At 48.7% G+C, this 27,285-nt stretch overlaps 1 protein-coding gene across 1 annotated transcript; it reads left to right on the top strand.

The window, feature by feature from the left end:
- Positions 1-451: 451 nt before the first annotated feature.
- On the top strand, positions 452-27,285 carry LOC102944393 (cytokine receptor common subunit beta-like). The gene is made up of 14 exons (XM_037880839.2): positions 452-755; positions 1,879-2,048; positions 5,184-5,313; positions 7,590-7,771; positions 10,258-10,400; positions 10,833-11,004; positions 11,665-11,800; positions 11,891-12,051; positions 12,451-12,596; positions 12,695-12,866; positions 14,298-14,388; positions 15,802-15,871; positions 21,026-21,129; positions 24,026-27,285. Exons 2-14 carry the CDS (start codon positions 1,985-1,987, stop codon positions 24,774-24,776), a joined length of 2,322 nt encoding a protein of 773 aa, XP_037736767.1. The 5' UTR covers positions 452-755; positions 1,879-1,984; the 3' UTR covers positions 24,777-27,285.

Raw genomic sequence — 27,285 nt, 5'->3', positions numbered from 1 at the left:
TCTGCAAATTTTAGAAGGGAGGGAAATAAGTAGTAGTGAGTTCCTATTGGAGGCATGATCCAAAGCTGATTGAAATCATTGAGAGCCCAGGGGGCAAGGTGCTGCACACACATGTCGTGAAAAGCAGTCACTGCCCCCAAAATCTTACAGTTGAGGTTATGGTAAGATACGGGGGGGGGGCGGGGTCGGGAGAGAAATACAGAACTCCTGTTGCAAGCGCTACTTCCCTTTTCCTTCTCTCTTCTTCGCAAGTGTCTCACTGGGTATGGAGGCAAGGAGACGGGAAGCAAAGGCCAGCCTCCGTTAGCAGCATATTACTCTTGATTCCTAGAAAACAATGTGTCCTGATTCCTCCAAACCGGTTAACAAGAATCAGTGAAAAGTCACAATGAAATGAGATCTATTTCCTTCCCCTCCCAGGTTTTAAGAGCTGCCTCAGCGGCACGGACCCAGTGAGTGTGAAACACACCAAAAATAGGAAGTTCAGAGTCTGAGTCTCACACTTCAGCTCCACGGTGTTCAGGGCTGTATCTGCTCCTTGAAAGCAGGCAGATGGGGTGTGGAAGCCCTCAGAGGGCAAAATGTCCATCCCAGGTTCATTATTTCCCATGGGGATCCATTCCAGTTTTGGACAGCCGTGGTCACTGCTGATTCCTGTATGCGTAAAGACGCTCCAGCTGCCAGGAACTGAGAACTGAGCGGCCAGTGATCCACCTGCTGTGAGGCGGCTGTCCCACTGGCAGCTCTTGGCTCAGGTGAGGAAACTCTGCCTTTACTCGGGGAAGGGTACGTGGCAAAGAGAGCCTGTCCCCAGACAGACAAGGGCTCACGAGCTCTGGAGCCATCAGTCACAGTGGGATCTCTTCTCTGTGGCGAATGTTCACTTGTCTAGCACACCAGATTCTATCAAAGGAAATGGGATTTAGGAAGCTGGGGGTTGTTCTGGATGGCTCCCCATCTCCATGCTCCCGCAAAGTGGGAAAAAGCCACTGATCAGACATCCCCTGAGCACAGAGGCTTGGCTCTGTAGCTGTGCCCAAGGCGGGGTGCGTCTGTCATGCTCTTTAGAAAGCAGTAATATGGGGGCACATTCTCCAGTGGTGCAACTCTAACTTCCATTGAGTTACCCCAGTGGAGAATTTGGCCATGCTCTTTGCACCACTGAATTCAATGCTAGATCCCACAAAAAGAGACAATAAAGCTCCTTTGAGATTATGCCTGTGGGTCAGGGTCCCAAAGCAATTCCCGGGGAGCTGGCTGCAAACTGCCAGTTGGAATCACTTCAAAGCAATTCTCACCTGCGGGCTTGCTGGAGGAGAAGCGTATGGGGTAGAAGCCCAGAGCTGAAGGAACATGAACACTGAATCCCCATCTCACTCCAAGAGGAGAGAGGTATCTTTGAGTGGCAGAGATGGGGCAAGGTAGGGTAGGATGGTGTGTCTCCAGGCTAGGCTTGGGAACCAATGCGGGAAGTGTGGGTGTGTGTCTCTGTGTTTGGGGGAAGTCCAGGGAACGAATGAACATGGAGACTGAATTCCCCTCACTCCATAGCCTAGGACTGTTTCTTGCTGATGAGGTTAATAGGGACAATGCCTGTTAGTCAAATAGATCACAATTGCCTCTCAGTTCTCTGGGCATTCAGCAACGCCGCAGTAAGGAGATGGGGACCTTGCTCTGCAATTAATTGGTCCTGCAAAGGAAATTTTATTCTCCATCCTCCCTCCTACAGGAGGTCTGACTAGGTGACCTAATGGTCCCTTGTGGCCTTGATGGATCAGTGAAAGGTCCCCTCAGTGCAGGGAGGGGAGGTTTTGTGTCTCACAGAAGGTCCCAACCTCCCCCACCTGACCATCACAGCTTGGCTTCCACATTTAACAGGTGACAAAGAAGCAGTGAACAAGTGTGAGTGCAAGAACCCCAGGCTGGCGACCAGCCCAGAGCACAGGGAGCGGGACTGAGCTGGTGGGCCCAGGCTGGCGTGATCATGAAGGCGTTCTGGAATGCTCTGCTGGCTCTGTGCTGGGCTTTCAGGGTCGGAGAATCTCGAGGTGAGTTTCAGTTTCTTTTCCGCTTTTTCTTCCCTGCCCTTTTTATCATCTTCCCTCCCCTCCTTCCAGTCCCTTTACTCTCCTCCATTCCCTTTCCTTCTTTCCGCCTTTCCTCTGCTCGACTGCTCCCTCTGCCATTCCAGATGAGTATGTTGGTAACGAGACTGACAGGCAAGAGGGCGATTGTTTATATGAATGGATGGTATGGTAAGTGGATGGAAATGTGGATGGACTTACAGGTGGGAGGGTGCATGGCTGAATGGAGAAATGGCCGAATGGAGAAGTAGGTGAATGGAGAAGTGGATGGATGGATGCATGGATGGAGAGTGAGTAGATGGATGGATGGACAGGGGGGCTATTGTACAAATGTGTGAACAAGCTGGCTGGTGAGTAGGTGGGTGAACTGGAGGTGCAGTGCAGGGATAGACAGACCCCTGAAGGAGCGTGGAGGGATAGAATGACACATAGATTCAGGTGGGAGTGTAAATGAACAAATATCCATTTGGAGGTGTGGACAAATGGGAGGATGACTCCGTGTGAGAGAGAGGAGGGGGGAATATGGGAGGGGCAGGGAGACAGAGTAAGTCACCAGTGTCAATGTCAAAGGCCCATGTCTAGGGGTGTCCATCCCTCTGAACCGCCTTAGTTCCTTCTTTACCACTTCAGAGAACAAACAGGACCCTCTGTTATGTCCATTGACTGCTCCTGTTTCTAGGTTTAATCTCCCATCTGTGCACTGTTAGCTAGTTGTTTGTTGCTTTGTTCTAGGTCAGTGTACCTTAGAGAGGGAGGAATTTCTCCAAATTCCTCAATGTTCCCTCTGAGCCGCTGCTGCCCCAGCTCTGCACCAAGCCCAGACCCTGTACAGACCCTAAAACAGGTTTCAGAGGAGGTGCCTCATGCACATCTCTCTTTCCAGAGGTGGATGTGAATGTCTGATGTCTGCTGTGCTGGAGCAATCACGCTCCCCAGCCCAACGTGCTATTGACAGGGCTTTCACCTCTCACACGCCCAGGGAAAGACACCCAAGTCTCCAGGCCTATCTGACCTCTGAGGCTATTAAGCTATGTGATCTATTCTCAGGTCCAAATCCCATGCTCACACCAGGACAGCCCGCTTCATTGCCGAGTCCTTCACTTGGGCCTTAGAGGCATTTTGTGGCATGGCTTGACATCATGTGACATGTCCTACAGTGCATTACTGCCAGCAACACCTCCTGAAATAATGTAACAATAATAAAAACAATACAACAATGACAAAGCAAAACACGTTTCTCAATGCAAAGTTTGTTTTAAAATAAAATTTTGAAATTTTTCTTATACCACATGTGCAAAACAAACTCTTCAGAATTTCCATTGCTGAGTAATTTAAAAGCCTTTGGTTTCGTTTCAGTTTAGAAGGAAACCCAATTTTGTAATGTTGAACTGTCCCATGCAATGGGAATTCCATGTGTGGCCCAGCTTTAGCCCTGCTCACAGACAGCACAGACAATTCTACTCCAAACAAGGGTGGTGTCTACCTGGAAATTTTATACACCAGAAGGGACAAGATTTCCCTCCTGAGCCACTAATAAGGAACTGATTGCATCTCAAACTGGAATTCCAGCAATTGTAGATTATCTGCTGCCTGTGAGGTCCCTGGACCGTCTGCACCTTCTCAGAAAATGAATCAAGTACCTATCTCTGTTCCCCATCAGCACCGGGAAGGGAGAACTATATTTTCCCATTCCATTTGCTGGATATTTAAAAGGCCTTATCAATGTTTCTCTCACCCCCCACATTCCCTTAAATCTCTTAAAACTGCCTTTCGATTTGCCATAGCCTCTGCTAGAGGGCCAGTGAACTCCAAGCAATAATCTCCACTCCACCCTATCCAGCAATCCACAAAGACAAAATGATTGTGAGGCCCCAGTTGAATATCATGCCTAAGGGAATTAGAGAGACAAGGTGGGAGAGGTAATATCTTTCATGGGACCAACTTCGGCTGGGGAGAGGGAGAGAAGCTCTTGAGCTGCACAGAGCTCTTCTTCAGGGCTGGGAAAGGGACTCAGAGCGGCACAGCTAAATACAAGGCAGTGTCTGATTTCCATCACAAACAGTCTATCTCCTTCACTGTATTCTTCCCTAGATCCCATTCCCCTCCCAAGGAAACATGTATGCACACCTTAGACGTTGTGTTAGAAAGCCAACAGACATTTGTAGTTCTCTGGGAAAGATGTCAAGAAAAACCTCTCGAAACAGACACACTCTCCGTGGGTGAAGAGGTGCACAGGGCTATGTTACACCTTCGGGAAAGTGCAGGTTCCTGCATGGATAAGATCTCACTCCACTAGCACACCTACAGTGCCGTAGCTGGCCTTGGACATCAGGACTGTGTGGTTCAGGAGAAGGAATGGAGGTGGTTGGTGGGCGCACTCCTGTATGCAGCGGAGGTTGTCTGACCCGTGACACTGTGAGGATGCTCATGCACCGCCCCACAGACATGGCTTTCAACGAGGGTTGTGTGTGCTCACCACCAGGGCAACTCCCACAATGCGAATCAGAACTGCCAACCCCCAGCTTTCAGAAATCAAGGGTCAGGCCCAAAAAATCCTGAGAGTGACTTCAACATCATGAGATTTGAATGAGAATACAGTTGCGGGGGGCCGGGGGGGTGATTTGTCGTTTGTCATTGGTGTATTTAGGGCTCATCCTTCAAGCTTCTCTTCCCAACCGTGTAGGTCAGACACTTACTTTTTGTACATGAAAAGTGAGATTCTCGGGTAATAACCTCAATGCAGATGTTGGGGCTTTAAGAAAAACACTTAGTAGCCCGACACGCATGAGAGACTCACACAAGTTAGCCAGACTGTGAATGCACAGGGACGATTCTCTCATTACCACAGCTCCTGGTAAGTAAACCTCTCTTTTCCAGCCTCTGGACTGTGAGCGTCGGGGAGGGGGAGCTTTTTGTCCATGCCATCCCTGACACGTGAGCTAACTGACATGCGAGAGACTCCCGGGAGAGTTTACCCTTTCGCGCCTCCTTCCCCCATCTTTGCCCTTCCTGCCATGGCACCGGTGTGCATATCCCGTTATTCCTCACTGCCCATCTCTATGACCCACCGGCAGCGTTGTGCTTTCCTTCGCCCTGCAGAGAGCCTCCCGATGCAGAGCCTGCGCTGCTACAATGACTACACCTCCCAGACGACCTGCACATGGCAGGAGCGCACAGAGGCACGTCGCTTCCTCAATATGACTCTTCACCATGAGGAAAATATAGACAAGTAAGTGCCTGAGCCCTGCTCTGTTGCAGAAGGACACAGGAGGCCTGTGGCTGCTGAACCTAAGAGTTGGGAATGGGAAGAGGGAAAGGGATCCAAGTTGACAGCCAGACTTTGAGGCGCATGTGGACACCTGTGCTGGCCTTGCTGGGGGGTGGAATTTGGAGACTCTTTTAGGTCTGCATTGGAAGGATGGGGAGATACGGGAAGGTGCGCTGGTCAGTTTATTTTCATTACCTTTTCTATCACTCTCCCTTGATTTTTCTGGGGGATCCCAGGTGTGAGTGATGGCAGGGCCTGTTAGCTTACTGCACCTGGAGTGGAGAAAGAGGCATTAGAGTACAGCTGGAGTAATACTCATTCATCAGCAGAGGAGTGAGCGCTGACTCTGCTCTCACAGACCTTCCACACCTCCCTTCTTTGCAGCAGGGTCAATGAGAGCATTCTGTTCTATGTGGGTTTTTGCACTGCCCTCATCACTGTCATATCTGAGTGCCTTCCAGGAGTGCATTTAACCAACATGACTACACATCTGTAACACGTGGTTAGTTCTCTGATCCTTTCCCCCAGCGGGAGAAGCATGTGCAGTGCAGTTTGAGTCGTTTTTTGTTTGGGGGAGGAGGGGTGTTAATATACAAATGTTGCTCTGTATTTGTATTAGAGAAGGTAAGTCAAAGAAATTCACCTTGCACTTGGAGCAGAAGGTGATGAGGTTTGGGATGGTCCTTAGTTCTTGGGGGAGTTCATTCCACAGTCTCAATAGCGCCAGAGAAAGGTCTTCTGCCCAGGTCAACTTTACCCTTCCTGTAGGCCCACCTCTAGGATTTTTGCCGCCCCAAGCAAAAAAATTTTGGCCGCCCCTGCTTTTTTTCATCCCCCCCCCCCCACACACACACACTCCCACCCCAACTCCACCCCGTCCCCAAATCCCCAGCCCCGCCTCCTCCCCCAGGCGTGCCGCATTCCCCCACCCCCTTGCTTCCTGCAGCTCCGCCCCACCCCGCAACCCCCGCCCTGGCTCACCTCCGCTCCGCCCTCTCCCCTGAACACGCCGCCGCTCCGCTTCTCCCCCCTCCCTCTCAGGCGAGGGAGAGGCAGTGCGTTCAGGGGAGCAGGCGGAGCAAAGGTGAGCGAGGGTGGGGGGGAGCGCAGGAAGTAACGGGGGGGGGGGTAGAGGAACCGCTCTCCGCCCCAGCGCGCCTCCGCTCCACCACCGCTGCCTCCCCCGAGCGCGCCACCACTCGGCTTCTCCTCCCTCCCAGGCTTGCCGCGCGAAACAGCTGTTTGGCGCGCGGCAAGCCTGGGAGGGAGGAAGGGAGGGAGGAGAAGCGGAGCGGTGGCAGCGCGCTCAGGAGAGCAGGCGGAGGCGAGCTGGGGTGGCGGGGGCACATTTCTAGGGGCGGCGTGGCTGGCGCCGGGATGCCGCCCCTAGAAATGTGCCGCCCCAAGCACCCTGCTTGTTTTGCTGGTGCCTAGAGTTGGCCCTGCCTGTATGCCCGAGGAGTAGATTTGTTGACCGTGGTCTTCATCCTGGAGTTTTAGATGATCTGTTAGATATCCTGGGCTCAGGCCATGGAGTGCCATGAAGATAGGGTCCAAGACCTTGAACTTTATTTGACATTTTATGGGAAGCCAGTGTACAGAGCTGAGGAGAGGTCTGATATGTTTACCTCAGCCAATATTGCTGAGCTCACCCCAGAGACAGCCCATGCCTGCTGATAATGGGGTAGCACAACCCCAGAAAAACCTCAAGTCATCCTCTGCTTCCGGCAGCTCTTCCTCCTTTAAAGCAGTGGCCTCTCCCTGCAGCTCCCAGCTGTTCCTCCTGCCTCTGCTCTCCCTGACAGGTGCAGCTCACAGCTCCCCGGCTCAGCTGCCCTGCAGGGAGAGGACCTGGCTGCACCATGTGACCCAGGAATGGTGGGGGACACATGACCCCACATGCCCCCCTGTGCATCACCTCTGGCTCACCACCTACTGTACCAACTACAAGGCTCATTTCTTTGACCAGCCTTCTCTAATATAAATATAATATAAATGCAAAGCAATATGTGTATATGCTCTCCCCCTGAGGCTAGGGTAAGATAATAACTGTAGCAGAGGCATATTCACATTTCTTAAGGCTTTATTGGAAGGTGCTCAGATGCTACAGCAATGAGTGCAGTAAAAGAACTTATATTGAGTAGAATAGAATAGATGTGGGGAAGATTTCAGGAACCTAATTTTGGATTAGCTATCTGTATCTACATCACCTCCTCACCCTCTTTCTCTGCACATAGAAGCACACAGATCCCATGTGAGTCTCAGGGAGCTGAGGGGTTGCCGTTCTGCCAGGACTCCTGTGTCTTCTGGAGCTGCCACAGGAACAGCACCAATTTTGCAGTTGGAGTGCACGACCGTTACACTTTCAAACCTGATCGGTTGCTGCAGGCTGAGCTGAACGTCAGCCTCTTCCAGAATGGTAAGGGCGAGACACCACCCTTCTCTCCACACTTCTTCTCTCCAGGAATATTTTTGATTCTCTGAAATGAATACTTTTTCCTCTGTGCAGGTCCCCCAACCCTAACCAAGACTTCTGATCCCCAATCAGAGTGGATTGGTTTAAATCAAAACAATTTCCATTTTAATCATGATTGAAATCAGCAAGCAGCAAGCCTTGATTTAAAGCCTTGATTTTAATTTTGTTTTGTGTTTGTACTTTTTTAGTTATTTTTCTAAAGAGATGTTGATTTTCATTGGTTGGTAACCATTAACACATGTTGCTTTGCAACTAAATATAGCCTTTCAAAAGGTGACAGAGATGTAGTAATCTATCAGCACTGTATGTCTTTCAGGGCTAATCCAAGGTTGACCCTAGGGACCTCGGCTTTTGTTTCTTAGCTCCAGCCCTTGTCAGAGTCCAAACAGCAGAGATGAAAAATCTTCATGTCCACTATCTTGATATCCCTCTTCCAGCATTCAAACCGATGGGACAAGGCCTTCTGCACATTCTTCTCTATGAGTGGATAGGGCAATCAACAAATTTTGTGCTACAACGGTCCACTTAATTTTGATAGTCCACCTGGATAGGTGGGGGGAGCTACCCTTCCCATCTGAGTGCATTAGTTCAGAATGAGCATTTTTATAATTATACCTTGTAGCATGGAATACAGACATTACAAGTAAGATTAATGTATGCAGCAACTTACAAGCATTTTATAGTCTAAACACATCCTTACAAGTCTAACACCTATCTTGAACACTACTAACATATAAGTGAGCTGGTCTGGTTTCCAGCTATGAATTTGTCAGTGCTCAGCTGATGCTTACAGACTTTACAGGAGCTGGCAGCTGGTTTACCAGCATCACAATACCTATACATGTTTTAAAAGCATTTATATAGCCTAACACATTTATTCAGATTCCTCCTTTTTACTTTTTTGTATTAGGTTACAAAAAGGTGAACGATACATTTCTTACTTACTAGGTTATGTTTCATTTTTACTTGTGATTGGTATCAAGCTCAATTTGGATAGAAATTCAGATTCAATTAAAAAGGCACAAAACCAGCATTTTAGTTTGTATTAGGATTACTATAATTAGTTAAATAAAACTACTTTATGTGTGCTGGATACATAAGAAAAAATGTTTGTCAAAACATGTTTTGCATTGAAAATTAACAGAATTGTTAAACAAAGGAAGTAGTAAGTGACTTTAATTCATTGTTTCGGATCCCCACATTCTTCAAGATTTTAAAATTAGTAGATCTCGTCCTCTCACACCTAGTTTTTATACAGAGATTGGAAGAGCAAAACAAGCTTTCCTGCTTTTTCAACTCCAGTTGGTTTCTTAATGTGGAATGAACTAGTTGAATAAACAGAAATGAAGAAAATATTCTCTAAGCACCAACAGAAGAGGTTACTGCTGTCAAAAGCTGCTTTTAGCACTGTAACAAATTCTGAATCCAGGTGCTTAGCCAGTGACTTCCACCAGTTCAGTCTCACAGTCTTAAAAAATTGCAGCAAATATGTATTGCTTAATAGAATCATAGGGTTGGAGGGACCTCTGGAGGTCATCTAGTCCAACCCTCTGCTCAAAGCAGGACCAATCCTCAATTTTTGCCCCAGATCCCTAAATGGCCCCCTCAAGGATTGAACTCACAACCCTGGGTTTAAGCAGGCCAAAGCTCAAACCACTGAGCTATCCCTCAAGTGATTATAATAGGATTATGGTAAATTTAGGCTTTAAGATAGTTGTCATAATTTCACATTTAATTTTAAATAGGCTTTTTTTTTTAAAAAAAAAAAGGCTGTATTTGATTAAAACTAAAAAAACGATTTCAATAAAAAATAATTTTAATTTAAAAATTGATTTTTCACCCTGTCCCTAACCCTTCACCTTGCTTCTGCATATCAGCTATAATTCTGCTAGGAACTGAGTTTCATTTTCATTGTGACACCTGTTTAATAGCTTCTCACTTACAAGGTTCTAGATAGATAGATAAATAGATTCCTTCTTTACCTGCCTACAATGGAAAAGGTGGATGTACTCCTCCCAACTGACCCACACCCATCTATACCTGGGTTTCTCTGCTATTAGGAAAAAATTGATGTCAAACAAAACTTTTCACTCAGAAAAATACACAGTAATATGTCTCCATCTTTAAATGAATGCTGGCTGCTATGGGTCTACCTGACAACACTCACCTCCCTATTCTCCTTCTGTTCTGTTCATAGCTATTTTCTGTAAGGCCTTGGCAACTTCATTTCTTTCACTGCCAAGTGCCAACAGGCCTTAGATTTTTTTTTTTTGCAGCAGCAGCAGCAGCAGCAGCCCTGAGAAATCACACAAAAGCCTGATGTTAGGCAGATCTGGGTCTTTCCTTATGGAAATAAAACTTGGAAAAGCCCTCTGGCCTCTCCCCATCCACTAATAACCACAGTCCATGTTGTCCCTTCCCATTTCCAGTCCAGACCCTCCCACCTCAGAAGCATTGGATCAATGTCACAGAAGCAGCCTGGGAAGCAGCTGGAGGGAGAAAGGGAAGACACTGGCTGCACAATGCACTGGAGCTTGACATGACCTACAAGTGGGAGTGTGAATCCTGGAAGGTAGGCATGAGATATGCTTAGGCATTGGCATGTGCTGTTCTTGGTTGCAGAAGACAACCCTTTGCAATCCTCTGAAACCTGCTTGGCTGCCGCTGAACCCAGCCGATCCTCTGAAACCTGAATGGCCCTGACCGTGGGTCCGTGCACGCTGCAGCTAGCTGTGTGTGCATCTTAGAAATCCTGTGCCGTCCAGCCATGGCCTTGGCTGGTTGAGACCAGAGATCAAGCAATTAAAAAGCAGCCTGTGTGCTATAAGAGCAATGAGCCCTGCACAAGGAGCATCTGGCTCCTCCTTACGCAGGGATCACAGCGCTGGCTGTGCTTGGCTGAGCTGAATTTCCCAAGAAAAGGGTCCTTCCCCCACCTCTCTGACAAGTCTCTCTTTCCCCCTCCACCTTCCCTCACCTCTCGCTGTCTCATCCGCACTGACAGAAATCTTCCTCGGTGTCAGTCGCAAGCTCCTCCCCCTGCCTGCTGCGGCGTGATGCCCTTGTGTCAAGCAGCACCTATGTTGCTCGTGTGCGATCCAAGCCGAGCCAGGGCGCTGATTGGTCTGGGCAGTCCAGCGAATGGAGCACTGCTGTGTCCTGGAGGTCCCACGAAGGTAATTCTGGAGGCCGAAGGGTTGTGAGGGGAAGTAGGGACATGCTGAGATGCTGGCAGCAGAAGGATATTGTGCTTCGCTTCCAGAGGATTCGGGGGCTGAGCTGATGACATTGGAGAATCTCCGGAAATTGATGAAAATGGTCCTGTTTCACTGGTGCTCTCTTATTTGAAGTGAATTTGCTGTCACTGACGGGTAGCAGAGCAGTAGCCACAGAGACTGCAGCACTCTGCTTAGTTGCTCGGCCCAGGAGCACGGCCCCAGTCCCAGTGCAGCACTGGTAGGGGCAGTACAGGCTCCTTACGCACTCTTCCCCTGCCACTGCATCTCAAAGCCCTGGCCTTGATGGGGCCCTTCTAGGAATCAGAGGTGTGCTCAGTATCCGGCCTCTCAGCTAAAGGGCCAGTGAGTGCCAGTAGAGATGGTGGGTTTTGGTATATGAGCTCAGGAGAGGCCAGTCTCTGTCTCTCACAATACGTGGATTGTATTGATTGGATGAGTGGACCAGCATAATGCTCTGGACTGCCCTAGAGAACCCTGAAAGTAAAAGTTTTCCCTTCCTCCCTCCAACGGTCACAATCAGTCCCAGCTCCACTGTCCTCCCCATCCCTCCCAACCCTGCCCCTTCCAGAGCTGCACTAACCACTAGCTCCTCACTAGGGGATGAGGCTCAGCCCAAGAACCTTTGCTGCCTCTTCAATGGGGTTGATCGGCTGACGTGCAGCTGGGAAGTGAGGAGAGAGGTCACCAGCTCTGTCTTGTTCACGCTCTTCTACAGAACCCCACCGGCATCAGAGTAAGTGACCTGCCCATGGCAGCGTATTCCTGTCCTCCTATATCTGACCATCCCTCCTGCTCACTCAGGCCTGGCTGCTCTCTTCCCCAGAGAGACAGAATGCTCTCCAGTCCATGAGGAGGAATTGCCTGGCAGCCACTACCTGTTCCACTGCTGTGAGATCAATGTCACCAACCCCAGCAGGCTGAGCCAGTACCTCATAACTGTCCGGCCCAAGAAGGAGGAGAAACTGATTAAAGCCAACAAAAACAGTGAGAGCCCATTTGGATCCTCGGCCCAGGGTTATCTGGAGGTTTCTCCTCCAGCTTAGGAAATGCTTGGGTTGGCAGAGAGGTGGAATGGCTAACAAGAGAGCTAGACAGTGGTGCATGGGTGGGACAGATGGCTGGTAAAGGAAGCTCCCAGCACTGGAGCTCCTGACTGGCACCCACAGAGCACTGCTGCGTGGAGGTACAGAATGGGCATGTGGAGATGAGATGTGTCAGACGGGGACGCTGCTATTAGCCGTCCTTGGTGCTAGTCTGCTCAGGCAACAAGTTTCGCACCAGCGTATCTTTAGTCCTGCCCACAGCCCAGAGTGGGAAAGGGAATGGGCAGGAAGATAAGCTGGGAGATGGATGCATATTCCTAACGTGTTGTTTGTGTTCTAGTCAAGCCGCTTGCGCCTGTCAACGTGACAATGACAAAGAGGAAAGAGCAGGAGTATGAGCTGAGATGGACAAAACAGATCCTAAGCTATCCCTATATAGGCCAGAGATATGAATTCTTGTATTGGAAGACTGGTGACTCCTTGGAGGTAGGTGATGGTACTGCTGGGAGCCCAGGACTCTGCTGGGGAGGTGGGTGGATGGGACAGAGAGTTCCTCACCCCTCCTTCATCTTTTCTCTTCCCAGAATGCCCAGAGTGTAAACATCAGCAATGACAAGCCTCCCCTCATCTTCACCCTGCAGATGCTGGAGCCCTCCACACACTATAGGGGGAAAATGCGGGCAAGGGTGCACATGGGTACCTACCAGGGGCCCTGGAGCGAGTGGAGTGAGGAGTGCACCTGGGAAACTGAGAGTGGTACATCCCAGCTGGGCTACTGGCTTGGTGGGGAGGGGGTCAGTTCCCTCCCTAGAGAAACTGGTCCTTTAGCTGGGGTTTCAGGGGAACTGGGGTTTCATACAGTTTATTAAGCAAAGAGCCTGACCAGGGTCCCCTTGATACCTGGCTGCATGCTTCAGTTCACAGAGAGGGGTATAATTGGCTTATCTGAATGGGAGCCCAGAGCTGCCTTTTTTCATGGCAACAAGGAAACAGTATGAAAATCAGGAGTTGGAAGTGGATGCACTAGGTGAGAAGAGAACGGGGCCTCCACAAGGAGGCTTAAAAGCATGAACTGCCTATGTTATCAGAGTGTCGTACAGAGGTTTTAGTTCCATGATTCCCAGGAAAATGACTGTAATCTTCCCCTACATGTAGTATCTCTGCACTGCCAGCTTTGAGGTGTCCAGGTTACTATCTTTAAGAGGAACCAGGCAGACTGGATCCCACTGGACGTGGTCAGGCTGAAAATGGGGCTGGAGGCCAGTGTGAGAAGTTCATGGATCTAAGTGGAGGGCTGGAGAAGGGAAGGAATGATCCATGCTAGAAGGTAGAAAGGGATCAATCACTGGAGCTGGGTGAACTGTTCATTCTGAACAACATTTTCATGTTTGTGAAATAATGAAAAGATGGGCTCTTTGCAACTGATTTTAAGCAAACCTGTTGGAGTTTACATGGGTTTCTCTGGTCATTCAGAGAAGCATTGCTTCATGGGTGTGTTGTTCAGCATTTGGAATTCAGACTGTGCCGTTGGTCACTAGGTCTGATGGTGCAGTTCCTGGTCTCCGATTGGCTTCCTGAACTTGTACCAACAGGAGAGGTGACTGAATAGGCCTTAACTGTGAATTTACAGACTCAAATTTTGGTGTTTCCTGTAAATTCACGCTCAACTGCAAGTCTCCTGGCATTTCTAATGACTGAGTGTTTTTCTTTTTTTGTTGATATCTGCCATGTTCTCATAAGGATCTTCACCCTGAAGTTGCTGATCTGTTCTCTCAGTCTGAACTTCACTTTAACAAAGTTCTTTGCTCTGGGAATTTCTTCATTTTTTTTTTTAAAAACACAAATACAAGCTCGTCCCCAGATGTTTGCAAAAAAGTAAACTGGTTGTCCAGATGGTCATGGAAAACCCAATAGAAAGGGCTCAGGCATGGCTAGATCAAATCTCGAGTTGGATTTAGCAAACGTGTTCACAGATTCATTGTCCTGATTAGGTCACATTTAGTCTATCCCACATGGGCAACTATTCCATGGTTGAACAGAACTGTCAGTTAGGACACGTGACTTGATAGGCAACCTACATTTTCCTGACCTCAATATCTTCCCTCAAGAGCATCCACAACATAAGGTTTGATATAGAATGAAGCCATTTTCTGTTGCTGTTCTCTCCCTCTCATTTATCTGTCTCAGTCTGGTCACCACTGATTCTCCCGCTGCTGGTCCCAGTCTTCACCATCATGCTGATAGCATTTGGCTGGTGCGGTTATAGAGGCTTACTCAGGTAAGTCGGCACTGGGAGTGGGAGATTCTCCAAATGCATTGGTAGAGTGCAAAAAGAAAAGGAGTACTTGTGGCACCTTAGAGACTAACAAATTTATTTGAGCATAAGCTTTCGTGGGCTACAGCCCACTTCATCAGATGCATAGAATGGAACATATAGTAAGAAGATATATATACATACAGAGAACATGAAAAGGTGGAAGTTGCCATACCAACTCTAAGGCTAATTAATTAAGATGAGCTATTATCAGCAGGAGAAAAAAAAACTTTTGTAGTGATAATCAAGATGGCCCATTTCAAACAGTTGACAAGAAGGTGTGAGAATACTTAACGTGGGGAAATAGATTCAATATGTGTAATGACCCAGCCACTCCCAGTCTCTATTCAAGCCCAAGTTAATGGTATCTAGTTTGCAAATTAATTCTAGTTCAGCAGTTTCTCGTTGGAGTCTGTTCTTGAAGCTTTTCTGTTGCAAAATTGCCACCTTTAAATCTGTTACTGAGTGACTAGAGAGGTTGAAGTGTTCTCCTACTGGTTTTTGAATGTTATGATTCCTGATGTCAGATTTGTGTCCATTTATTCTTTTGCATAGAGACTGTCCGGTTTGGCCAATGTACATGGCAGAGGGGCATTGCTGGCACATGATGGCATATATCACATTGGTAGATGTGCAGGTGAATGAGCCCCTGATGGCGTGGCTAATGTGATTAGGTCCTATGATGGTGTCACTTGAATAAATTTGTGGACAGAATTGGCATCGGGCTTTGTTGCAAGGATAGGTTCCTGGGTTAGTGTTTTTGGTTGTGTGGTGTGTGGTTGCTGGAGAGTATTTGCTTCAGGTTGGGGGGCTGTCTGTAAGCGGGGACTGGGTCTGTTTCCCAAGATCTGTGAGAGTGAGGGATCATTTTTCAGGATAGGTTGTAGATCTTTGATGATGCGCTGTAGAGGTTTTATTTGGGGGATGAAGGTGACGGCTAGTGGTGTTCTGTTATTTTCTTTGTTGGGCCTGTCCTGTAGTAGGTGACTTCTGGGTACCCTTCTGGCTCTGTCAATCTGTTTTTTCACTTCAGCAGGTGGGTATTGTAGTTTTAAGAATGCTTGATAGATAGAGATCTTGTAGGTGTTTGTCTGAGGGGTTGGAGCAAATGCGGTTGTATCATAGAGCTTGGCTGTAGACAATGGATCGTGTGAGCGCAGGGAGGGGCAGAGAAACAAGGGGGAGGTGCTGCATGGGCACACCCCTATCCTTGATCTAGGGCTTAGTCCAGCTGGGGATATGCCTGGACTGCAGCTTGAGTGTAGGGCCATGGAGTTTCAGGACCTCTGGGTTGACAAGGGGGCCCAGGGTAAGGCTGTGTGTCTGGTGTAGCCTCCTCCCAAGAGAAGTGACCCTGCAAACTCTGTCTTGTCACAGCAAGAAGAAAAAATGGGAGGAAAAGATTCCAAATCCCGGCAAGAGTCAGCTGCTCCAGAGCTACCTCCAGGTAAGAGAGAACTGCTGACCCTGGAGAAGTGGAAGTGGAAGCTCTGCATGGGTCAGAGAAAGGGGAAATGCTGCCCTGGGGTTTATTGTTGAGTGTGTAGCTGCCCAGGTGGAACCTGTACATACTGATCAAACCACTGCCTCTGCCTGGGGATGATGGGAGCACTGCGAGTAAAGTGGAAATGGCAGATTAGGCCATTCGTCTCTCCCATCTGTTATCCTGCTTCAGTGGCCAAAATCTGATGCTTCAGAAGTAAACCAGCTCCTGACCAGAATGCATGTGGTCAAGAGTGCAACATTCTGCATAGGGAAATTACTTCCTGGCCCTATGTGCTTGAGATTCGATTACTACTTGTGTAACTTGCACCATTTCCCATGTTATGAGCCACGCCATTCATTGGTTCTTTATAAAGTCACAACCCTTCGCCCTTCAGAGGCAGGGAGGTTTCCAATACAGTGTGGGAAGATCTATTTCTTCTCTCCCCTCCCCCTAATGTTACCAGCTGTTACTTGTATGGAGTGACCCTCTCTTGATATGGGAGAAGGGAAAAAAAGGAGTCACCACCCAGTCTGCCCAGTCCCCTTAGTAATGATCTTCCAGGGCAAGTCTCAACTACATGCATTTCCATGCGAGGGCCAGTCACAGTGTTTGATTTGCAGGAGCGCAGGGACTGCTCCCTCCTTGTGCCCCCAAAGGCTGGGGAAGGGGAAGGCAGGAGGCTGAGTCATGGTCCTGTCCCACCTCTGTACCAACTGCACCCCGGTGAGCAGGTTTAATCACCGTACAGGGTGGTGGCGCCTGCTTAGGTCCCCCTCAAGGGGACACGGTCCCTCCCCAACCCACCCTGAAGTGGTGGCGCTCCCCACCAACACAATTCCTAAAGACCTCAGCCAAATCTATGCCAGGTGCCTCCATGGCTCCCATCAGCACAGTATGGGGTGCCTCATAACTTTAGTGTATTTCTCCTTATGATGCCCTTGTGAGGCAGGGCAGAACTATTATCCCATTTTACAGCTAGAAAACTGAGGCAACTCCACTCTTGTCCTTAAATAGGACATTCAATAAACCTGTCACTCTTTTTCTGTCCTGTCGCTGCTGCCCAGACCTTGACCCACCTCCACTGGCCCTCTCTGAAGCTCTTCAATCTCAGCTACATCCTCCCTCCTGGAAGGTGATCAGAAATGTAGTGCTCCAAGGAGAGCATCTCCCCCCCTTCCCCCGGTCTGACAGAAGGGCACTATTTCCATTCCATTTTTAATGCTCCCATGCAACCTATCAGCTTTCAGAGCTTTGCCCCCCACTGGGCAGACACCTCCATTGCTCTGTTCCTGAAGGCTTGGCTGTAGCAAGTAGCCACCCCAGCACACCTGCTCCTGGCTGGGTGGGGCAGTGCAGCAACTTTTGTCTTAGTTTTCCCCTATTAATCTTTGGCCTGCTCCAGCCGTTAAGAGTACCCTGGCCCTCCGGTCAGACGACTTGACAGAGTCCTGCCCCTTCTGGCCAACAGATTCCTTTACCAAGTCTAATAGAACTGTAAACAAAACAAAACCCTCAGCCTGGCTGGGCTCAGGTGGCCACAGGCCTGCCTCATCCACTGTAGCTTATCCCCACAGTTTGTCTCCAGGTCCTGTGCTTTCAACAGCCCTGCTGTCCAGGGGCTGGCACGCTCCTCCCCTCTCTCAGGGGCTCAGGCAAGCTACTGCTCTTCAGGGCCCGTGTCTCCAGTCAGGCTTCCCGCTCACCCCTGGAGTAGCCTGTCTGCTCTGCCTCCTCCCTCTCAGCCTTCTCTCAGGTCACTTCCCACCTCCTCTCCCCTGGGTCTCCTTCCTCCCACAAGGCTCACTCAGCTCTTTATGGCCACAAGCCCTTCTCTTCCCCACCTGGGCTTTATTTCTAATTAGTCCTGGCCCATCCTCCAGGTTCAAGCAGGCAGGTTAACTGGCCTCTCAAGCCTTTACCCTTTCACAGCACCTATAGAGTAAATACCACATTACATTGTGTAACTGTGCCTCAGGGGGTCACAACTGAGAATGCCAAACTGCTGAGAAACAGGGCAAACACAGCCCAAAACTGGTGGGTATTCTTCCATAAGATATACCAAACCAGAAACAAAAGTAAACTTCTGTTTCACCACCCTGGCTATCAAGAAGTCATAAAAGCAGTTTCCTTAGACATTCCAGTTCTTATACCACCACCGAAAACACTGGATTTAGAGAGGAGTGGTTCTTTACAACCAGTCTCAAAAAAAATAAAAATGTTCTTCTGATCCCAAAGGACCAGCCACACACCTAGGTCAATATGTACCTCAGATCTTACCCCAAAATCATGCTGATGCCAATCCTTGAGTATCTAGAATCTAAAGGCTTATTTATAAAAAGAAAGGTGAGAGTTAAAATTGCTCAAAGGAATCAAATACATACAGTAATTGCAAAGTTCTTGGTTCAGGCTTGTAGCAGTGATGGAATAAACTACTGGCTTAAGTCAAGTCTCTGGCTGCTTCCAAATCATTGAAAGGTCCTCAATTCCTTCATTAGAATGCTTCCATTAATCTAAGTTCATAGTCCAGAGCTTTGGGCAGGAAAGAGGCAAAATGGAGGGCTTTCCAGGGCCTTTTAGATCTTCTGCCATGTTGAGGGAACCTATCGTTTCACACAAAGCTCTCAGCACAGCTACTGGAAAATTACAGGTGACAAGAGAGTGTTTGGAGTCACATGGGCAAGTCACATGTCCATGCATGAAGGTTTGGACACAGAAGAAGTGTAACATGGCAGGCACTCACCACTGCAGCATCTCCTGCTGGACATCCAGGAATTAGCTCAGTTCCAGCCTTGGAGCGCCTCCTGCTGGCCGGTGTCTTCCTGATCTCCACCACTTATAGCCCTTTCTGGGGAACCCCAATCCCCATGGCCCACCGTGCCTCAATGACCCATCAGGGTCAACTGGACCCTAATTGGGTGTGGCCACACCTGTGGCTGTTTACCCAACCAGCCTCCCTTGGCTGCCTTTAACCCTTTCTTAACCGGAGCGGGGTGACCACCCCGCTACAAGAAGCCATCACCTATACCTCAAAGAGCACCTTTGCAGGACAGTTCTTTCAGTGTAGATGAGCATCTCCCATGGTCTATTTTCCGGTAAGTGTTTTTTGATGAGCCACTTAATTTGAATAATCCCTCCAAGATGTGCTGGCTAACTACCTTGTGGGAGTTACCTGGATTTCAAATGCTTGCTCCTGGGGTATAGAGCCAATACTTAGAACTTCAAATACAAAAATGATACATGCATACAGATAGCATAATCAGAACCAGCAAATCATAACCTTTTCATAGGTATCTTACACGCCACATTTTGTATGAGATTTGTTGCAAATATAGAACAGAGATTGCAACAATGATCTATATGGTCCTATCTTAATCAGATAACATCACACATTGTCCTCCGAGGACCCTGCCCATCAGTGCATAGGAGAAGCCCAGGTGATAGTATTTTTGACACTGTGTTTTAGCTTACGCTTGTGCAAGCTGAACTGCACCTACTATCGTGTTGCTCATTCCCTCGAAGGGGTCACATCCACCCGGAGATGCTGTCAAGTCTCTCTAGTTCTAACTGAAACAATCTTGTGTCACTGACAAACGTCACCAGTCTGCTGCCCAGTGCTCTGTCCAAATCCATAATGCACACAGCTCCCAGGGCTGGCCCCAGGACAGCTCAGTAATGAGCTCTCTGCGCCCTGAGGAGCAGCCATTCCCAATAGCTCTTTGTTCCCAGTCGTACAGCTGGTTTTCAATCCACAGTTGGACCTGTTCCTTACCCCGTGGTTTTAAGTGTCTGTCACGTTTCATTAGGTGTCTGAAAATCCCAGGAAATGGTGTGCCCCAGCTCACCCTGAGGTGGCAGAGCTCTCATGCTATAGACACAGGCTGATTTCCTGGGCCTTGTCGCTGCCTACAGCATCCCCATAGTCTCCCAGGGCAGGGCTGACATTACGCACAATGGCTGATTTGCTGCCCTCCTGCACCTGCCCACACTGTTGTCGTGCACTCCTTGGGCAGAGCTGCCATGACACACCTGGCACTACCTGACGAAGGGCGGAGTTAAATGAGAGAAATCAGCACTGGGGAAATGAAAGACCTAGAGAGAACAAAATAAACCTCACCTGTAATGTCAACATCCGTGTCTTGTGAGCCTCTCTGGCCGATACGTGCCTGCAATCACACTCAGTTTTGAACGGGGTAGCACCCACCTCTTGTGGGTGCCCCCTTCCTGGTCGGGTGTGAGCCTGGTTTTCTTTCAGTTCTTACAACAGGGTTGCACCTGCCTCTCATGAGCACGCCCTCAGCCAATGGTTCTTTTGGTGGTTCTTCAGTGGCTCAGCCCTCCAGCTGAATCATACACATTGTTCCCCCTTCCGGGGTGTACAGTCTCTAGGTCTTGCTCATGGCCCTGGTATGGGGCTGTAGCATCAAGGTTTCCCCCGGAGGTGCTGCCTTCTTTAACAGCCCAAAAGGGGCCCACCTCAGTACCCTCAGTCGGTGTCCTTTCGGCAGCCCTCCCTGGGCTCAGTCTTCAACCAGATCAGCAGAGCCCATCATGGTACCCTTTTTTAGTCTGGCTAGGTTCTGGGCTCAGCCTGCCCACACTGAGCTGGCCATGGTCCTGCTGCTCTTCCTGCCAGCCAGGCACCTGGTCTTCAGCAGCCTTCCCTGGGCTCAGTCCTGCCTGCAATGAGCTGTCAGTGGTCCTGCTGCTCTTCCAGCCAGCCATGCACCCACTTCTCCCTCTTCAAGCTCCAGGCAGCAACTGACTGCTCTGCCCCTGCTGCTTCCTTTTATATGGCCCTTCTGCCCCCTGATTGGTCACTCCAGCAGCCTCTCTGATTAGCTGCTCCCCTGCAGCCACTCTAGACTGCCTGGAGGACTTCTCCTCTGCTCTTTTCTGGGGTGTGGTGAGGCAGGGCCACAAGGCCTCCAGCAGGGGGCCTCCAGACCTATTCCCCCCATCAAACCACCAGTCCCCAGGAGCAATGTTGTCCCCAGGAGGGGTTAAAGTGCTACCACACACTGTGGTATCTCCACTATGGGGCTTCTGGCTCCCCTCTGCCCTCAGAGAATCACCCTCTGTCTGCCAGGAGTGCTATCTGCCCTTGTCTCTTTTCAGAAAGTAGCACTTGGAATTCCGCTGCCGAGCAGCCAGCTGGACTTTGGCAAGCAAAGCTCTTCCGAGAAGATGGACCTGGCCAGCTGCATCCAAGTGCTGGATGGGTGAGTGGTCAGTGCACTGCTCAGTGGTGATACTCTCTGAGACGTTGCTTGGTGATGGTGGCATCTCAGTTCCTGTGGGTGGCTGATCCCATCAGGGAGGGATGGCAAATGTAACTGGTGTGAATGATAAACCTTGGCACATCCTCCACATGACCATCTGGAAATGTCAATGGATGGACTTGCAGCCCATGCTCTCCCTGGCTCCCTGGAAACACCAGTCCCAAACCCTGAGCCCTTTCTCCCTGATCTCTCCTTCTGGAAATGGGCTTGCCTCAATGCCCTTGATTTCCCAATCTGGAAATGGAGGTGTGTGACAGGTTGGGTCACAGAAACCCTCTTGGGACTGTCACCTGATGTGCTGAGATTACCTCTGAGCCCATTTGCCATGCCAGCGTGGGACTCCAGAAACCTGTCTTGTTGAGCCAGATACACTAATCTGCTGCAACACAGACCCAGGGTCTGACCCACGCCCCCAAAGCTGCAGACTTAACTGAAAATGGCTTAGCAAGTGCTCCTGTCTCTAGCACCCAGACACCCAGCTCCCAATGAGATGCAAACCCCAAATAAATCTGTTTTACTCTGAATAAAGCTAAACCAGGGTAAATTCATAAATTGTCCACCCCTATAATACTGATAGAGAGATATGCACAGCTGTTTGCTGCCCCAGGTATTAATTGCTTACTCTGGGTTATTAATAAGCAAAAGTGATTTTATTAAATATAAAAAGTAGGATTTAAGTGGTTCCACATAATAACAGACAGAACAAAGTAAGTTACCAAGCAAAATAAAACAAAACACACAAGTCTAAGCCTAATACAGTTAAGAAACTGAATACAGATAAATCTCACCCTCAGAGATGTTCCAATAAGCTTCTTTCACAGACTAGACTCCTTTCTAGTCTGGGCCCAATCCTTTCCCCTGGTACAGTCCTAGTTCCAGCTCAGGTGGTAGCTAGGGGCTTTCTCATGATTTGCAGCCCTTTCTTCTGTTCCACCCCCTTTTATAGCTTTGGCACAAGGCAGAAATCCTTTGTCTCTCTCTGGCTTCCCACCCCTCATTCTAAACGGAAAAGCACCAGGTGAAAGATGGATTCCAGTACCAGGTGACATGGTCACATGTCCTGTGAGACCCCAAGCCTTCATTCTTCCTGCCTGACTCACAGGAAGGCTTGCAAGTAAACAGAGCCGTTTACAACCAATTGTCCTAGTTGATGGGAACCATCAAGATTCCAAACCACCATCAATGGCCCACACTTTGCATAATTACAATAGGACCTCAGAGTTATATTTCATATTTCTAGTTTCAGATACAAGAATGATACATTTATACAAATAGGATGACCACACTCAGTAGATTATAAATTTTGTAATGATACCTTACAAGAGACCTTTTGCATGAAGCATATTCCAGTTACATTATATTCACACTCATTAGCATATTTTCATAAAATCATATGGAGTGCAACATCACACCCTCTTCCTGAACTTACTGCCAGAGACTTGGACACTGTCCATGGTGAAGACAGTACATCTAAAATTCCCATTTTTTTTTTTTGGACAGGGCATTTGCTACCCAGTTCTCTTTTCTTCTCCTCCTGAGCATCTTTCTGTGCTTCAATCTCTTTGTCTTTTAAGTCCTTGCTGGTGTGCAGCCCTTTGTTTGGCTGCTTCTGCCTTCATGGCAGCCTTTTCCAGGCAAATTGCCCATCAATTTCCATTTGTCTTCCCTTGAGACTGTCACTCGATGAGCTGGGATACCACAGGGAACCCCCTCCTGCCAGAACAGGCACCCCTCCACTCCTGTCTTGCTGAGTTAGACACTCCAGTCAGCTTCAGCACAGACCCTGAGGTTGGGCCACACCCCTCTGCAGTTGACTGAAACTGAGATCCACTCAGTTTAGGGGCTTCTGGAAATGGGCTTGCCTCAATGTCCTTGATTTTCCAATCTGGAAATGGAGGTGGATAAGCACCCCCTGCACAAAGATGCATACACGCCCCCTTCCCTACACGCCGTATTTTCCTGTCATCTGGAAGTGAGGCCCTCACCACTCTTGGGGATGATTCTGGCTCTGGCAGCATACAAGAGCCAGTAGGAGTTGCAATAGGCCAGAGGATAATTCCCCCAGTGCAAGAGAAGTGTGGGGCCAATGTAAGAAGCCCAAGACTGCCCTCCTCACAGCTCCTGGTGTAGGGAGGCTGTGCTGAGGCAGGGTACCCATCATGCTCTATGCTGTGAGGGATTCTGGGTTAAGAAGAGTAGCCTGAGGAAGGCCGTATTCAGTTAGAATAGCCTGAGTCCCAACTTGGAGACACTTATAGCTGTACCCCTTCTCTGGCTTAGTCTCCCCTGGCCTTTGATACCCACCACCCATGGGTGGGTGCTCAGCCATCACTGGTCACTTTTGGAAAGCGCAGGCCATTATTTGTATTTGTTTGAACCCCCATCACTCCTTGCCTGTCCCCTCCCTTTGGCTAGCTTCTACCTCAGTGGCTGTAAGCTCCTTGGGGCAGGGGCCATGTCTTTTTACAATCTCTGCCAAGTGCCGGGCAAAGGTCTGGTGCTATATAATGTGGGTGGTGGTGATCACGGTCTCTGAAGGGTGATGTGCTGCTTGGGCCCCTTAGACTCCAGAAACACAGAAATTGCCAGACTGGGTCCAGCCAATGGTCCATCTAATCCAGGATCCTGCCAGGAACAGATGCCAGTGCCAGCTGCTCCAGAGGAAGGAGCAAGAAACTCTGCTATAGGCAGTTATGGGATAATCTTCCACCAGGGAAAGATTCCTTCTAACCCACAAGAGACCTCTCTCCCAACGGGCCCTCAGCTCCACTCCCTGTCCATATGTGATGTTCTCTGCAGGGTGACTTCTCTGATTCCTCTTGTTTCCCCCTTGCAGACCAATGAAAGTTAGTTCAGCAGAGCTCCCTGCAGCCATGGCCGAGAGGATGATGTGCTTCCCTGGTGCACTGGACCCAGAGAACCCATGTCAGACTCTTGAAATGACAACTCCAGCTCCACATCCTGCAGCCCCGGCTAGCTGCCGTTCGAGTCAGAGCACCAGTCAGTCCTTGTCACCAGCCACACTCCCCTGGAGGAGCAGTGCTAAGGTCACTGCTTCTCAGGCACCCATGACCTGCTTTGACTTTAATGGTCCATACTTGCACTTCCCCCAGGGGTGCTCCCTGCCTGACATTCATCAGGACTGGGAAGCTGCCCCACTGGGAACGAAGGGGAGGCCAGCATCCCTTGAGCACTTGTCCCTACCCCAGGGGGCCCCTTCCCAGACCTTGCTGGTGGGGGAGGAGAGAGGAGCAGCTCAGCTCCACCTCATCTCACTTCCTGCTGAGAAAGAGATGAAGCAGCCACTTGCTGGAGGGCAAGAAGGGCCACAAGACCAGCCAGCAGGTGGGGAAGTGGCGCAAGGGGACACCGAAGGTCAGAGATCACCAACTGCTGCCATCTTAAACATCTCTGGTCAGAAATGGCCAGTGGGATACTTCACCTCGGAAGGTCTGTCACTGATGCCGGCAAGAGACTCTGCCCATCTGTCCCCTGCACTGGCCCCGCAAGAGGGGATGCTCACTGCTGCCGCCGTCTTGACGTCCAACCCTGATGGCCCAGGCCACAGAGGGCACCCCCAGCCCTGAATTGGGCCCTGAGACAACTGATGTCGCAGTCCCAGTTCCATTTCCAGCATTAGCTACTCCCTCTGGAGCGCACCAGCATGCATTTGGGAGTCACGTAACGTTCCTCAAGGCCCCCCAAGGCACCTCAGAACCCATCAGTGTTTCCTGATCCTTCCTGTCAGAGGGGGTTGATACTTCTAAAGCAGAGGCTGTGCACGAGAGTAACATGGTCATGTTCAACCCCGATGACACTGGGCCAGTTTTTCTACACAAGATGGAGGAATACTGCTTCTTTCCTAGCCTCAAATCCACACGCAGGCCATTCAGCTCATCAGAACTCTAAAGTGTGACGCTTACTTTGCATTGCCACTATGGGAACGACGGAAACCAGTTGTCAGGGCCAGGGAACTCTGCTAACTCTGCAAGAGGACTGGTGAAGACAAGAGAGCAAGTGATTGGATGAAAATTCCACCATTCAAAGCATGTCATCACTATTGTTTTCCCCACTGTTCCCCACCCCTCTTACACAGGGAAACAAAAATTGCAATTCTTCTTTCCAGCCTTCTCCACTCCCAAAGGGGGTGGAAGACATCAATCAGCACCATGTCCTCCTCAGCTGTATTAGTATATTTGGATACAGAAACCAGAAAATATATCCCCATTGGAGAGACCTGCTCATTACACACACTCTAATCCCCCTGCCACTACCATGTTCGTCTTGCTATGGTTTTGGTGCAGAACATAATGTTGAGTTCAATGCAAACTTCACGGCATGAATGATCAAACGTCATGTCACTGATAAGATTCTGTCACAAGCACCTGGAATGAAATGCCTCACATTCTTTAAACAGTCTAGTTTATTTAGAGAGATAATACTCATCCAGAAGAATTGGTGTTGGAAGGGTGTAGATACCAAGGAGGGATTGGAATGGTTGAGTATGGGATAAAGTGCGTCGGAATAAGGGCTGAAACAGAAATTTGGAAATTTGGCTGGGAAATTTGGCTGGGATCAGGAAACCTTTCCTAATTGTGACATCTACTATCCTGTGGAATAATGTCCTTATTAGCAGTGTCCTTAAATGTCCTTAAAGCAGTGGAAAACCCATCATAGGAGACAAAAACTAGATCAGAGAAAACAATGGAAAATATACATTATTGCAGGGAAAGCTAGGGGAGAAGAGGCTTTTAAGATGGACAAGCTACGATTTCATTGGTCTCTTCTATCTCTAATTCAGAGCAATCTGGATTGCTTGTTAAACTGGGAGCAAGCAAACAATATGTGCTTTAATACAGTTAAATGTAAATGTATACATCTGGGACCAAAGAATGCAGGCCATACTTACAGGATGGGGGACTCTATCCTGGGAAGCAATGACTCTGAAAAAGATTTGTCATGGTGGTTAATCAGCTGAACATGAGCTCCCAGTGTGATGCAGGACCCAGAAGCGCTCATTCAAATCTTGGATGCAGAAACAGGGACAGGGGAATCTTGGGTAGAAGTAGAGAGGTTATTTTACCTCTGTATTTGGCACTGGTCTGACCACTGCTGGAATACTGTATCCAGTTATGGTGACCACAATTCGAGGCTGTTGATAAATTGGAGAGGGTTCAGACAAGAGCCATGAGAATGATTAAAAGACTGGAAAACACGCATGACAGTGACAGACTTAAGGAGCTCAAGCTTTTTTGCTTAACAAAGAGAAGGTTAAGGGATGACTTGGTCAAAATCTATAAGTACCTACATGGGGAACAGATATTTAATAATGGGCTTTTCAGTCTAGCAGAGAAAGGTGTAATACAATCCAACGGCAGAAAGTTGAAGCTAGACAAATTCAAACTCAAAATAAGGCATACATTTTTGTCAACGAGGGTAATTAAGCACTGAAACAATTTACTGAGGGTAGTGGTAGATTCTCCATCATTGACAATTTTTCAATCAGGATTGGATGTTTTCCCAAAAATCTATTCTAGGAACTATTTTGGGGGAGTTCTCTGGCCTGTGCTATACAGGAGGTCAGATTAGATGATCACAATGGTCCCTTCTGGCCTTGGAATCTATGAATGTATGATTGCTAAAATACTATGATTTGCTGGCTTTCCAGTGCATTGGCTGTTTGTGGAAGATGGTAACATCAAGCTGGTGCTTTGGTGAAGATCTGAGCAGTTTCTTGTAAGGTATGAACTGTGCCAAACAAAAAGAAGCCAGTTCTTTCCGGTTCCTCTATTGCAAGGAAAAAATATTGGCTCAGAGCTGTAACCAATGATCACACCTGGCAAAAATCAGCTCTCAATCCATTGGTCAGCTCCATTACTGATTGATTTAGATGTGTCACCTACCAGGTGGGATGTTTGAGTCTCACTTGTTTGGGGCATCATGTGACAAGGCTGATGAGGTGAGCAAAGGGCAGTTTGGGAGTATGTTTCTGTTTTTTCCACTATGTTAATCAGTCACTGCCAGGCCTGCATTGTGCACTGCAATTCTTCTTTTGAATATTTTAAGTTCTGATAAACTCATAAGTTTTAAACATGT

The sequence above is a fragment of the Chelonia mydas genome, chromosome 1, assembly GCF_015237465.2.
Source record: "Chelonia mydas isolate rCheMyd1 chromosome 1, rCheMyd1.pri.v2, whole genome shotgun sequence".
NCBI classification, from domain to species: Eukaryota; Metazoa; Chordata; order Testudines; family Cheloniidae; genus Chelonia; species Chelonia mydas.
Note: the sequence above shows the minus strand (reverse complement) of the source record. Positions and strands in the feature narration are given on the sequence as shown.

Excerpts from the sequence above, each read along its gene's own strand:
- LOC102944393 (XM_037880839.2), top strand. The coding sequence starts at position 1,985 with ATGAAGGCGTTCTGGAATGCTCTGCTGGCTCTGTGCTGGGCTTTCAGG. Across the intron at positions 7,772-10,257 it reads CGTCAGCCTCTTCCAGAATG|TCCAGACCCTCCCACCTCAG; the intron begins GTAAGGGCGAGA and ends TCCCATTTCCAG. Across the intron at positions 12,867-14,297 it reads CACCTGGGAAACTGAGAGTG|TCTGGTCACCACTGATTCTC; the intron begins GTACATCCCAGC and ends TATCTGTCTCAG.